At 44.1% G+C, this 13,682-nt stretch overlaps 1 protein-coding gene across 50 annotated transcripts in view; it reads left to right on the top strand.

The window, feature by feature from the left end:
- The window catches only part of nfixa (nuclear factor I/Xa), a 119,482-nt gene that overhangs the window by 35,553 nt on the left and 70,247 nt on the right, over positions 1-13,682 (top strand). For 33 of the 50 annotated variants that reach the window (XM_033624088.2, XM_033624085.2, XM_033624078.2 and 30 more), the window contains one exon: positions 2,867-3,398. In XM_033624088.2, coding sequence (XP_033479979.1) covers positions 2,867-3,398 — 532 coding nt within the window. Of the gene's footprint in view, positions 1-1,341; positions 2,068-2,866; positions 3,399-13,682 lie in introns of those variants that run through there. The other 17 variants (XM_078164915.1, XM_078164900.1, XM_078164929.1 and 14 more) reach the window with 2 other exon arrangements.

Below are 13,682 nucleotides of genomic sequence, written 5' to 3'. Positions count from 1 at the left end.
CATGTGGGTCAGCCAATGAGGATGAGACAAAGCGCTTGCCAGGGCAGCTATACAGCCGTGTGCTAGAGTGCTCCCTCACTTTCTGCTGCTGTTCAATCCCAATCATGTCACTGTGTACTTCATAATGCAACACGATGAAAATATGGGCAATTTACCGGCTGCAGTAGGAGACTGTAATTCTTTTCGCTATTACAAAGACCAGCGTATCTGAATCTGAAAGCATTAGACTAAGCTTTGTGAATTACAGGGAAGCGGTATGGCCTGTTTTAGACAGTTTTAATATCCGCTTGCCTTGCCTTGTTAAACAGCTTAACATGTATAGGCTACTTACATGAAGCCGTCCACCACAGCATTTTCAGCCGTCATTGTCCACTGAATCCTGTCTCTCACCCACAAATAGGACTGCTCTCTAATTTGGTAACAGAAACTTTTAATGTGTTGCTGTGTCTGTGCTGTTGGGGCTTTTAAAGTGGAGTAACAAAAAAAAGAGAGGAAGAGAAGGGGCCAGTTTGGATGTGAGGGTGCATTTTGAAACAGGAGAGCATGTTTTTGGATGGTATTTTTTGTTGGGGGGGTAACGGGCATTTTCTTCCCCCTCCTCTCTTTGTTTGTGTGGTAAATCCAGGAGCAGCTGCTGGTCTCAGGGTCTAGTGGGATTTTGGGCCTGTGTTTTCTCATGCCATCCCATGCCAAGGTGGTGTAACGCGAGCAGAGAGAGAGAGGGAGAGAGAGGGGTGTTTCTGGAGGGGGAGAGTAGGGTGGCGGGGGGTTGCAGTTGGAGAGCGAGCTGGTTTGTTGGGATGGCTGTGACCATGCTGGTGACGAAGGCGATGAAGGGGGGTGGGAGGGCATAGGGGGGCTTTAGAAGGCGGGTGCTGTCTGGATTGGATGCATGTAAAATTAATATCCTCTGGACTTTGCCTTTGCACTAGATTGGAACTTGTCTATTTGGCTAATGACGTGCCTTCTGCCTGCACCACACACAGTCCCGTCTCTCCCCCTCCCTCCCTCCCTCCCTCTCTCTCTCTCTCTCTCTCTCTCTCTCTCTCTTTCTCTCTCTCTCTCTCTCTCTCTCCCTCTGTCTTCTCTCTCTCTCCACTACCAGCCACCAACCATCCACCATCCACCCCCCCCACCCCACCCCACCCCCCCACCGCTTTGCTTCTCCCTCTGCCATCTCTCTCTTCCCTCCCTTTCAGCGCTGGGAGCGTGCGTATTGGCTGGGCTGTTTGAGACTCGGTGCCAAATAGGTGGGCCCTCTGCATGTTGGCACAGACTCAGTCAATGGTTAGAGAAGGAAAGTGGAGAGGAAGAGAGAGACAGAGTTGGAGAGAAAGAGGGGGAAAAAAGAAGCTGCACTCGGGTTTGCCAGCGGTCGTGCACACTCTTCCAACATTGATTCGGTCCTCTTGTTTTGTTTTTTTTTTTTCCTTCTTCTTCTCCTCCGTCCGCACCCCCCTTGTCCAGCTCTCTCTCTCCCTCTCCGTGAGTCTTATGCAGATCCCACAGAATTGAACCAATAGCACGCGCCGCTTTGCCAAGCATTTTTTGTTGTTGTTTTTTCGTCAAGATATTTTTTCTGCATATTTTTACAAACAAACAAAGAGCCTTGTTTAAGTTTTTGACAATTTTATCCTTTTTGCTGCAATATCTGTTTTGTTTTGTTCGTGCCTGTCCAGCTCTTTTTTTTTTTTTTTTTTTTTTTTTTTTAAATCCTTTTAGACAGAGAGATTGCTGAACTTCTCTACACTCTCCTTCTGTTGTGCTCTTGAACAGCACCTCTCCTGCAGCTCCTGCTACAGTACCTCCTGTGTTCCTGTGCTGGTATTACACTGCGCCCCCTTGGCCTGTCTCCTCTTTCTCAGCTTTTTTCCCCCCCTGCTGCTTTTATTGGACAGTTTCTCAGCTTCTCTTTTTGCTTACATTTTTTTACCCTCAGTCTTTTGTTTTCAAATACACGCAGCATTACTTCAGCGCCTTTGATTCAACAACCCAGTTGTTGTCCTCGTGGTGTATTTTAAGTTTCTTTGCAATCGCCGGGTGAATTTATGATGAGAGAGCAAAATGGTAACTACCATGTTATTCTTGTTTTATTCACATATGTTTTGAGGTAGCGACTGTTTTTAGATAATTTTGAATGCAGACGCAGTTACGTTATTTATGAAGAAATTTTATGTTTAATTTTAATAATATTTGGGATGTGAGTTCTCTATTATTTGTGTCGTTTGCATATAGTTTGTGTAGTCAGTCTGCATTATATTCTATAAATTCTACAATTAGATTTTTTTTTTTTTAGATATCGATATTAAATAAAATATTTTTAGAATTAGTGTTTCCTAGTTTTTGATATGAAATGTTTTTTGTAGTTTTGTAATGGGTGAACGCAACCAAACCATGTTTGTTTATATGTGTTTATTGAGGCAGGCACATAAATGTTTACACTGCAATTATTTAAAGGACAGCCTCACAGTAAATACTTTATCTTTTACTTAGTCTTTAAGTATTGTGTTGCTCTGTGTTTTGTAAAGTGTGTCCTTCAATGTACTGTGTCTGTGTAAGGTAGAGAGTGTAAAGCATCTCTCTCTCTCTCACTTCTCTCTCTCACTCTCTCTCTCTTTCTCTCTCTCTCTCTCTCTCGGCACCTCTCGCTCATTCTCTCCCTCCGCTCACACAGAGCAGGCGCCGCTCCTCCATGCTGCGTGCCGGTGCTAACTGCCTCTCTTCTCTCTTCCCTTCCTCACCCCCACTCCCTCTCTCCCCATCCTTCTCTCCCCCATTCTCACCCTCTCTCTCCACTGCCTCCTCCTGCTTCCCCCCCTCCTCCCTGTCCTCCTCCACCCTCCCTCCCTCCACCTCCCTCATCCAGGATGAATTCCACCCCTTCATCGAGGCCCTGCTGCCCCATGTCCGCGCCTTTGCCTACACCTGGTTCAACCTGCAGGCCCGCAAGCGCAAATACTTCAAGAAGCACGAGAAGCGCATGTCCAAGGAGGAAGAGCGCGCAGTGAAGGATGAGCTGCTGGGGGAGAAGCCAGAGATCAAGCAGAAGTGGGCCTCGCGCCTGCTGGCCAAGCTCCGCAAGGACATCCGGCCTGAGTTCCGTGAGGACTTTGTGCTCACCATCACGGGGAAAAAGCCCCCCTGCTGCGTGCTGTCCAACCCCGACCAGAAGGGCAAGATCCGTCGCATCGACTGCCTGCGCCAGGCTGACAAGGTGTGGCGGCTGGACCTGGTGATGGTCATCCTGTTCAAGGGCAGCCCGCTGGAGAGCACGGACGGGGAACGGCTGGTCAAGTCACCACAGTGCACCAACCCTGGCCTGTGCGTCCAGCCGCACCACATCGGAGTGTCCGTCAAGGAGCTGGACCTCTACCTGGCCTACTTCGTCCACACGCCAGGTATGTGGCCAACTGGAAACTAGACACTAATAAGGAGGGATGCCAATGCATAAACACTCGTCATACATGCCCGTGTGCATGTGCATTTAGATGTACACACACATTTGCATTATCACACACATGCTCACACACATGCTCACGCCGAACACAGAAAAACTTGATTGTGTGACACAGAATTAAACAGAGGGAATGACAGAAATTAAAATACATAAAGATAAACCTTAATGTAAAGATAAGTAATAAGTTTCAGAAACACGCTAAAAAGGTATAAAAATTAAAGGAAATAATTAAAATTATTATTAAGCTATCCAATATTTTCAGATGAAATTTGTGAATTTAGGGAAGTTTTTATTTAACAATATTCTTTTAAATAAAGCAAACAGCTACCTCTTAGCAACGCAGTTAATATCAGTACTTGTTTTTATTCCTTTAACAAACGGCACATAGTTTTGCTATTTGTCTTTTCTGTCTTTTTCCTTTTTTTCTTCTGTTTCTTGGTGTTTGTTTACATGACAACATAGTATCAACAGTAATAAAAAGAATATGTGAGTGTGTGTCAGGGGCATTCAGCCAGCGTGCTCTGGCAAGTACAAGTTCATTTTTCTGAGCGAGGCATTTGCGGCTTCATATGAGCATGTATTTTGTGTTTTTTTTATAGGAAGGAATTTTCATGCCTGTGTGTGTGTGTGAGTGTTTTTTTTATGAGATGATCACCACTGTCAAATTGTGTGTTTTTGTGCGATGAGTGAGAGTCGTTGTTTATAAGATTGTACTCAGTCTGTCGAAGTGTATGTGCCACGATAAGGCCATTGTGGCCAGGGATCGTCATTTGGCCACAGCCCAGATTGTGCGTGTGTGTGTGTTTGAGAGAGAGAGAGCAGAGCTGCGAGTCTCCTGCTCTCAGGCCGCAGGCTGCTGCCGCCTTCACCGTCTGCCTGAACGCTAGCACCATGTTGGACCTGGCTGCCAAACACACACTCACACACAAAACGCCAGTGCTCACAGACAGCCAGTACTATTGCAGCCACCTTCACACCCATACACACACACACATACAAACACAGCTAAATAAAGATATACGCATTTGATTAAAAAAAAAGAAAAAAGAAAAACAACTCTGTCATCTTTGTAGCGCACTTTCACACGTAGAGCCAAACACGGTTTTAGTCACGATTGCGTACACACACCCACACATCACGCACACTAGGCCAAGGACTATCATAGATACAGTTTGATACAGCCAAACATTGTTGTATCTCAGCCACCATCATGGATACACACACTCACACTCGGCCAAACATCGCTGTAGCCTCCAGTGCGCGTACTCTATACACACAGCCAAAACACTGGCTGTGTTGTAGTTTTTTCCCCCCACATTGCAAAAAACACTGTCACAGCAACCACGCACACGCACACATGAAACACATTTCACAGCCAAATCCCCCAAATACACACTGCTTCACCATTTGCTGGCTACGTATACATACAAACACACGCTCATGACCTAATATTATCTCAGCTGGAATTTTCTGGAAATTTCAAACAGTGACTCAACCAGCGTCACACACACACACACACACACACACACACTCAAGCTCATATATATACAGCACATCCCAGTCATTTCCCAAACACACACTCACTCTCTGCCTAGGCAGAACTCTTATGGTAGCCTGCTAACACGAGTGTAGCCAAATGCTATCACAGCCGTGCCTCAGTCTCTCTCTCTCTCTCTTTCTCTCTTTTTCTCCCTCTCTCTCTCTCTGACACACACAAAATCTCAGTCCAGGCCAAACACCTCATGCAGCCCGAGCCAAACCCTGGCAGCAGCTCCAGCTTGTTGGTCTGTCTGTGGTGGTGATAAACCGTAGGTAGCGGGCAGTCCTGACTTTGATATTTTCTCTTAAATATTAATGTTTGATTTATTTTTTTTCACTGACTTTATTATTGCACTATAAAAAAGGAAAGTGTTTTTATAATGACCGATTGTGGATGCTGGATTGTTGCTTAGATTATTATGAAATATACAGCACTATTAAACACTCTTTATCTTGTAAATTATCAGACTACACTAAATTATGGCATTATGTTTGCTTAATCTTAGCTCAGGATAAAAGATGTTTGTAAATTGAATAATACACCTGATCTAGAAAGACGTGGCCTTACTGTTACATTTTTAGTTTTGGAAATTAAATTATTATTAAAGTGTTTGATATTTTAATATATATAATTAAAGCAATTACATAGTTTCTTTCGCCCTCCTTAATTTTCAGAAGTTATTGAGAGGGCATAATGGTCCTCCTATTATGCTGGATGCAGAAACAAAACACACACTCCACCTAAGAGCAGGAAATATTTTATTTGTGGTATTAAACTGCATATACTACTATGAGTAACAAGAGATCTTTTGCAAAAGAAAAACTAGTGAGTGATGGTGGCTACGGTTGTCTGTACATGATTGAATGTAAAAAGAGAAACAATATTGGATTATTTCATTCAATTTTTTACATATTCTGGGAAACTACAAACACAAGCAAATTGTAAATATCTCATGACCAATTTTCTCTACTTCTTCTGACATCATTGGCTTCCCAGTTTTCAGTTTGTTGCTACGCACTCGTCGCTACTGTACTTTGGTTAGCAGCAGTACAGCAAAACACATGGCTGCTTGGAGAGGCTGCCCAGTGCGCTGCCCATTCATAATATAGACTTACTGTGTGCTCTGTCTTATCTTATCTGGCTAACACAGTGTGCCTCGGTACTTTTATCTGCCTCCAAAGAGCCCGTGCTCAGTTAAGTCCTAGTTGGAGAGACACTCTGGGGTCTGCAGACAGAGAGAGAGAGGGACAGAGGGAGAGACAAAGGGCAAACCTCTGTCTCCAAACCTGCCATAAGATTGCCACTATCATCACACTTGGTTCTCATTCACTTTTAAGTTGTAAATGTGTACTTGTGAGCAAACGGGCATAAAGGCCTGCATTTATCTGTCACATTTATCTGTTACAGTGACGTGCGGTTAAATTTTTTTTGCCTCAGTCGCGCAGTGAATGACAAGATGTGCTCATTGTTTGTTTTTGTTTGGTTTGCGTTTTGTCGGTCTTTAGCATCTCTGTCTTCCTCGCTCCTCTTTGATCCCGTGCACACTTTTGTTTTGTCTCCTTAAACATCGCCCTCATTGTTGCTCTCACAGAGGTAAAGCCTCTGCTGATCTCTTTTGTTTATATTGTAGGAGACACAGAGAGAGAGAGAGGGAGAGAGAGCGCGTTGGAAAGGAGAAGAGGCTGCGATAGTGATTGTTCTGTTTGGCAGCGCCCGAGCCCCGTTGGTGTGGGAAGAAGAGAAAGACGTCTTGTGTTTTGTTTATGACAGAGTGGCAAAAGCTGCCACGGGGAATCTCTGGGCTTGCCGTCAGGCTTTCTCAGGCTGTTCTGCAGCCAGCCAGCCTTTGAGATCCTCTCTGTTACGGAGCATAACACACTGCAGCCGTAACAGAACAAACCACGCTGCCACAATACACAACCATCTCCCCCTGTTTTTCAGGCACCTCAGATAAAGGGCAGCAAACCAGACAGAGAAACGTGTCTTTGAACATTGTAACTGAAATACTGGCAGAGAATAAAAGGAAGAGTGGCTGTGGTGCAGTACAGTGAGTAATGCATTATTTTTAGAGTTTTATTAAGAGTGAATGACTGGTATTATAATGGAGATTGTGGTCTGGAAGAGCCAAAGGTCTGCCACACACTGGCAAGATCCCTTTGATAACCCATGAATGGAGTGTGTTGGATAAGCTTCGTTGTAATTTATGTATAATTCTCACTGCTGTTAGTCTGACTACTGCATAGGTGGGTCCACTTGTACACCATCTGAAGAGAAATCATTTAGCAGCTTTTCACAATGTTCACTGGACTATTTGATTTATAACCTTTGTGCTGTTTTAGCTTAAACTCAGCACATTTCTGATTTATTCAAGGTTGGAAAAATAAAGATTAAGAAAAGAAAAAAACATTTGTGAGGTCCAAAGTTAGCTCAGTGCACTTAGTCATATTTTGGACTTCATTCTTACTGCTTTTTTTTTTTTTTTTTCGAGTTTCTTTCTTTTGTACGCGGTAAGTGTGATCATGAAAAGATGTTTCAAATGTGTTTCCAATCAAAAGTGCAGTACAGGAAATTTGCAGTCACTCCGAGGGAGGTGTGAAATGTGCTCGCCGTGCCATTTCTGCCATGACCGCTCCACACTCCACGCTCTACAGTGCCAGATCCCGCCTCCCTCTTGCTATAGCAATAGTCATGCCTTGGACGGCGCTGTGAGAAAGCCCAGAGAAACCCTAGCGCTGCGGCCAATCCCCCCCGTCCAACTTGCTGACCACAGGATGGATTCACAAATAAAAACCCCACTTTTGTTCATCAATGTGGAAAACTCCCAGAGAATCCTGGATCTAGGGGGGGGGGGGGGAGTAGAAATAGGAGAGAGAAACAGATAAAAGGAGAGGCATCTTGATAGTGATGGCTGACATGATGAATGGCTTTCAACGTGTTAAAAGTTGACAGGATACTCTGATGGATTCCACAGGTTCCCACTGCTCCGTGGCTCAGTATTTCTTTTTTTCCTGTGAAAATAATCTGTTCTTAATTACTTCCTGGATCTCTTCTCCGGCTCCCATGACATCACAAGGGTTGAGTAGACTGTCCGTGTGTGTAAGTGTTTTTGTTTGTGTCTGTGTGTGTGCACATCTTAGGATGACCCTCAGCAGTGAAGTAAGCATTGAGTTTTGATTAAATGAAATCTCGACACCGGGGAGACGGTCAGGTCTGAAGCTTTTGTATTGTGTGTGGTGGGAACAGGGCCCACGCCGGCTAAGAAAAGCTCTCCACATGCAGAGCGGCTTTGGCATCAGTAAATGTTCGCTGATGGCTCTCGTTTAGCCGGGCCTGCATCTTCTTTTGCGCGTCTCTGTCTTTCTGTCTGGCCTCAGGGGCACGTCGAGGTGGCTACATATCAAATCTGAAGGGTTAAGATAGAGGGAGAGCCCCGTCACATTAGAGAGACAGAGTGAGAGGGAGTCTTCTCACACTATTCTTGGCTTCGGAAAAAAGTCTGTGTATTTGGATAGCTAATGGTATTGGGCTAGCCAAAGCCCTGTTGTGTGCTCAGTCGCTCCAAAACATGCACGCACACACACACACACACACACACACACACACAGACGAGAGACTAACATTGGGGTGTCACAGACGTACATAGATCGGTCCAAAACCGCAGGGTCTGCATTTATCTCATGAGACCATGATGACACAAGCAGACTCGAGGGAAACTAAAAAAACATGAGAAAGGCGAGTCAAAGACAATGTTGTTATGTTTGGTCTCCCATTAAATTGACCAGTGAAAACTGGCATGCTCCACGATACGGTGCCTTTGTCCTAGAAACAGCCTCCCTGCTTTTTTTGTTTTTTTACATAATGATCATAAGCCTCAGTTTCTTTGGCTGCGTCTGACTCGGGAGAGAGTAAAACCCCTGAAAATTTCTGGTCTAGCCGCATCTGTTTCCTTTTGTGTGAAGAGTTTTAGCGTTGGGAGATATGAGGTAAACAGATTATTCCAGTGAAATCGGGAGGCCATCATCGCGGTGGAACAGACAAATGAGGCAGTTTGTGCTATTTGGCTCTTTTATCAGTTTTTCTCTGATCCCCTCTTTCTTTTTGAATGAACTCAGCCGTCAGATTGTTCCTGTTTCTCAGTAGCAGCTCTCCATTGTAAAGCCAACACAGGTAGAAAAGCATAAGAATTGACAGATATTCTTCAGCTTTGTGTTTTGCGTTTGTTCTGGATGAAAGACAGAAATGTTATCTCAGTGTCAAATTAAGTACTGCACATGGTTTCTTCATTGCTAATGGTGCAAACCTTTTTTTCTTTGTGGTATTCCACTTTAATACAGCATTTATCATTTTGAATTACAACTACTTTGTTTCTGTAGTAATTAATATTTCTACAAAATAAAGGTTACATTAAGCAGTGTCAGATTTAGAGTTCCCATGTACTTTTATATCTGTAATTAGGCCCAGATAGAATGTGTTATAATATATTATGATAATGTAAATACGTTTAGCGTTATTATTGTTTGAAAAATTAATGATAATGCAATAAATGGTTATGTGATCTGTGGAATGGTATTTATAGAAATGCTTAGCAAGTTCTAATTTTGTCTAAAGGGAAAAAAGGGCGTTTTCACACACTGCTGAACCCTGTCTAATACCTACTGTTGAGATTTAATTACACATTAAAACACATTAACGATTGTCAAATAAAAATGAGTGTAGGCTAAGCTAAGCACGCAGTGATAAAAACTGCATTCTCTGCTTGAGCTGAGTGGGCTTTTTTGCGTTTTTTTATTTGGAAAAAAAACCTAGAGAGCAAAAAAAGGGAGTAAGAAGGGGAGTGAAAGGAGGAGAAGAAAGGGAAAGAAAGAGGTTATTTAGAAAGGAGAGAGTCAGAAGCAGCGAGGGGGTGGTATTGTCTGTATTAATACTGTGTCTTCCCAGTGCCGGGTCTCTTTTCAGGCTTTTGTAGCGGCGCCAACCATGAAATGTGTCTGTCCCCAAAAACCATATACCCACTCAGGAGGGTTTCCCGACCTCAGAGAGACAGAGAGGAGGAGGAGGAGGAGGAGAAGAAGCAGGAGAAAGAGTGCAGTGGCCAATGCTCACTGTCAGGCAGGCCAGCCAGAAAAGAGAGAGAGCCAGGGAACATGCCTTATTCACCGGGCTGCACTCACAGCGAGGCCCTGGCATTGGCTGCTAAGTCTGGCTAACAACACTATTCAGCACCACACAGCCATAGTCATGCTAGAATGAGAGTCACAATACTGCATTTTAAATCCAAAGCACAATTACTCTTCTTTATGTTGTTCTTATTCAGTTTTTCCCATGGAGTTATTTTTCCTGTAAGTAGCGGCTTTGCGGAGTTTTTGTTGCTGAATAAAAAGTTAGGTCAATACTGATTTAGAAATAAAAGAAAACAACCTTTATTTCATTTTATTTTGCACATGTGGGTTGTAGAATAAAGAAATGATTATGTGGGCGAGTTTAGCGCTGATGTTCAGAAAGTGAGAGGAGTTGAGAGGAGTTGTGTCGTCGGCCGTTTTTGGCACGATGCTATCTCTGTATGGAAGACGCCAAATTTTCATACACAGTCCCTGCCAACCTCCTCCCTCTGATCCTCGCTTTCTTCTCTTTTCTTTTCTTTCTTTCACTTGTTCCCCTTTTCTTTTATTCCTCTTTAGGGTTCAAATGAATGCCCTCCCCTAGCCTCATTAGCACCCTGGACTCCTGTTTGCTGCTACAGAAAAATGTATAATAACTTGTAAGCACAAACATTTTAGTGCTCAATAGGACCATTATCCTTGTTTTTCATGAAAGCAGGCCATCATGGGCTGTGAGCCTTGACTGAGTTTTTTTTTTTTTTTTTTTTTTTACTTCTCTGATGTTTCTTTCATTTAGTATGCAAAGATGTTTTGCCACTAAACATTTGGTTGATATATGTTCACAAAGACTGGCATCCTGCCTTTTTAACGGTATCTTTACATTTCACATGTGATCACAGGCTATGTTTATATTTTTTGAGTAGAGGCATTATTATAGGGGCTTTGAGGCTTGATTGCAGTTTAGTTTCTCTTTTGTTTTGTGTAAATTTATTGCCATCACTTTATGAGATTTTGAAAACATTTAATTTGACCACTGATTGAGTTTGGTCACTTAATTTTTTCTGGTTAAAACATTTCAGATCAAAGGTGGTAGTTTTTTGTTTTGTTTTTAAACCAGATTTTGTATGCCGTTTTTGAGTTTAAAATGTCTTGAGCTGTTTCGCAGCAGGCCACCCGTTCTTCTTGAGAGACAACCTTCACAAGGGGCATCGTTTGGTGTTCGTTACACCGTGAGAAGGAGAGCAGTTTTGAGAAGACAGAAAGTGGGGTGGGGGGCGAATGAGCAAGCAAGCTGAGAAGCACAACAGAATGCAGAGAATCAAATTTGGCATGCGTCTGTGTAAGCGAGTAAGCTTCAAATCAGTTTGGACACAGATCTAGGACACTAGACGGAAAGAAGAAAGCAGGATGAAACGGGATAGGGAACGACATGGGATGGGGGGGCGGGGGGGGGGGGGTAGTGTGTATATGTGTATGTGTGTTTAGGGGATGGGGGGGTGTAGTTAAGTAGAGGATGAGATGGAGGGGGTTGGTGGGTGAGGTTGAGGGCGCGAGGAGGATTGGGGGGGGGGGGTGTTTGGTAGAGTGTCCCTCAATGACGACTTGAAAAACAGGCCGGTAAATAAATGGAGTGGCAGTAAACAAGGCTCGGCGCTTCATCAAAAGACTCCATTCATCTGTGAACAGGAGAGTCTCTCTTTTCTCTGAGGAGACAGAGAAAGGAACCCACTGACGCTGACGAGAGGACAGCGCTTGTTTAGATAACAGGATGAGTTTGGAGTGGAATGGCATTTGTGTGTGTGTGTGTGTGTGTGTGTGTGTGTGTGTGTGTTCGTTCATGTTTGTAGGAGTTTAGAGGGGGTGTAGAGCAGGTGGGAGCTGGACACAGTCTTAACGAGTGGGGTAAGGTGGGGGTAGAGATAGGGTGTTTTTTGTTTGTTCTTTATCACTAGCATGGATTCAGGGAAGACTTGTGTTTTGGAGGGTTAGAATTGTGGGATAGGCTGATGACAGTACGTGTTTGTGTGTCTAGTACAAAGCGGTGTAGGGGGTGGTGTGCTTTTGGCAAGGCTTATGTGCGTGTACGCACAGACGTGCATGTGTGTGAGAGAGTGCATATGTGCATATGTCTCCGTCTGCTCATTATACATGCTTATTTTTTCCAGACCGAGTGCTATGCTCTATTTTGCATGATTTACAGTCTTATGAGCCAAGCAGCAGGTCTTTTTTATGAGCGAGAGAGAGAGAGTTTGGAAAGAGCAGAGTCTTGGGGTCTCAGGGACACCGCGGTGAACCGGCCACAGCAAGGTGCCGTGCATCGCTCTCTGCTTCAGCTGTTCATAATTCAGCCTGTCAGCCGGTCGGCCAAGGGAGCCAGGTGTACACTAAGTGCTATAAAGTCCTTTTGTGCATTTCCGTCATGCAAACTTTTTAATTAAGAGGAGATGAATTCATGAATATAAAGATCAGGGTTAAGTCACCTCCAACCACTTAGTGAATTCTGAGACTACTTCTGAAAGAGCAGGGCAGAGAAGCCAAGACAAAGTGGCGTCTTTCAAAAGCTTTAATTCAACCTATGTGTAATTGTGCCACATTTTAGTGTGAATGTTAACAATTCTTACTCCTTTTTTAACTTGCCTATAACTGAAATGGAAAAAAAAGAACTTGAACTCGTTTAAGAGCACATCTTGTTTAGAGCAATGGCCTTGTGGAGTAAGATATGAGATGTGCATCTGTCATTTTAACTCGAATGATCTGACAGCTGAGCTTTATACTTTTCAATTCCAACTTCAGAGTATATACATTCATCTTGTCATTCACGTTGCCAAGAGACTCTTTTAAAAGCCCTTTCTGGAGGTTATCAGCAGCAGCCAGCACACACACTCTCTCAGTTTCTCTGCTGCCTATCTTTTATGGGTTATCAATGATGTTATTTTAATGTCCTTCCATTGATACATCTTTATCTAAACAGGTCTTTTTTATTTGACTCCTTTAGAACCCCAGGATTGATTTAAAGGTTGCCATAGCACTCAGGAACCCCCCTTTCGTCTCTGTATCCTCTGTCTTGCCACCCCAAAGTCCCCCTCCCTAGCCCACCGCCTGTTCCCCTCACGTTTATTGGACCCAAATTTGGCTGGCACCATGGCAACCAAGGCTCCCAGGGAACCTTGCCTGGGTAGAATCCAAGGTGCCTCCAGGGTGGCACTGGCTGGCGTTGTCTGCGTCAACGGGCTGTCGCCGCGGCAGGTTGCTATGACAAGGCCAGCCCAGCTCTGGCCTGCCACAGCTGCATTGGGAGTGCTAGCTTGCTAACCTCCGTTAACTAACTACCAGCTAACATGACCTGCCATATCCAGTGACATTAGCCACCGGTTCCAGTGCTGCAGGCCTCGGCGACTGCAACACGGGGGAAGCAGGGGAAGCATTTCACCAGTACGCATATTGATGTGGCATGGCTGGGTGCCCAGTGCTGCCTCCCACATGAGAGAACACAGGAGAGAGAGAGAGAGACAAGAGAGTGAGAGAGAGAAAGACAGCACAGAGATGCATTTTCAATGTATAATATATGAGCGTATATGTTTTTTGA

The sequence above is a fragment of the Epinephelus lanceolatus genome, chromosome 3 (assembly GCF_041903045.1).
Source record: "Epinephelus lanceolatus isolate andai-2023 chromosome 3, ASM4190304v1, whole genome shotgun sequence".
NCBI classification, from domain to species: domain Eukaryota; kingdom Metazoa; phylum Chordata; class Actinopteri; order Perciformes; family Serranidae; genus Epinephelus; species Epinephelus lanceolatus.
This window is presented reverse-complemented; position numbering and strand designations above follow the sequence as displayed.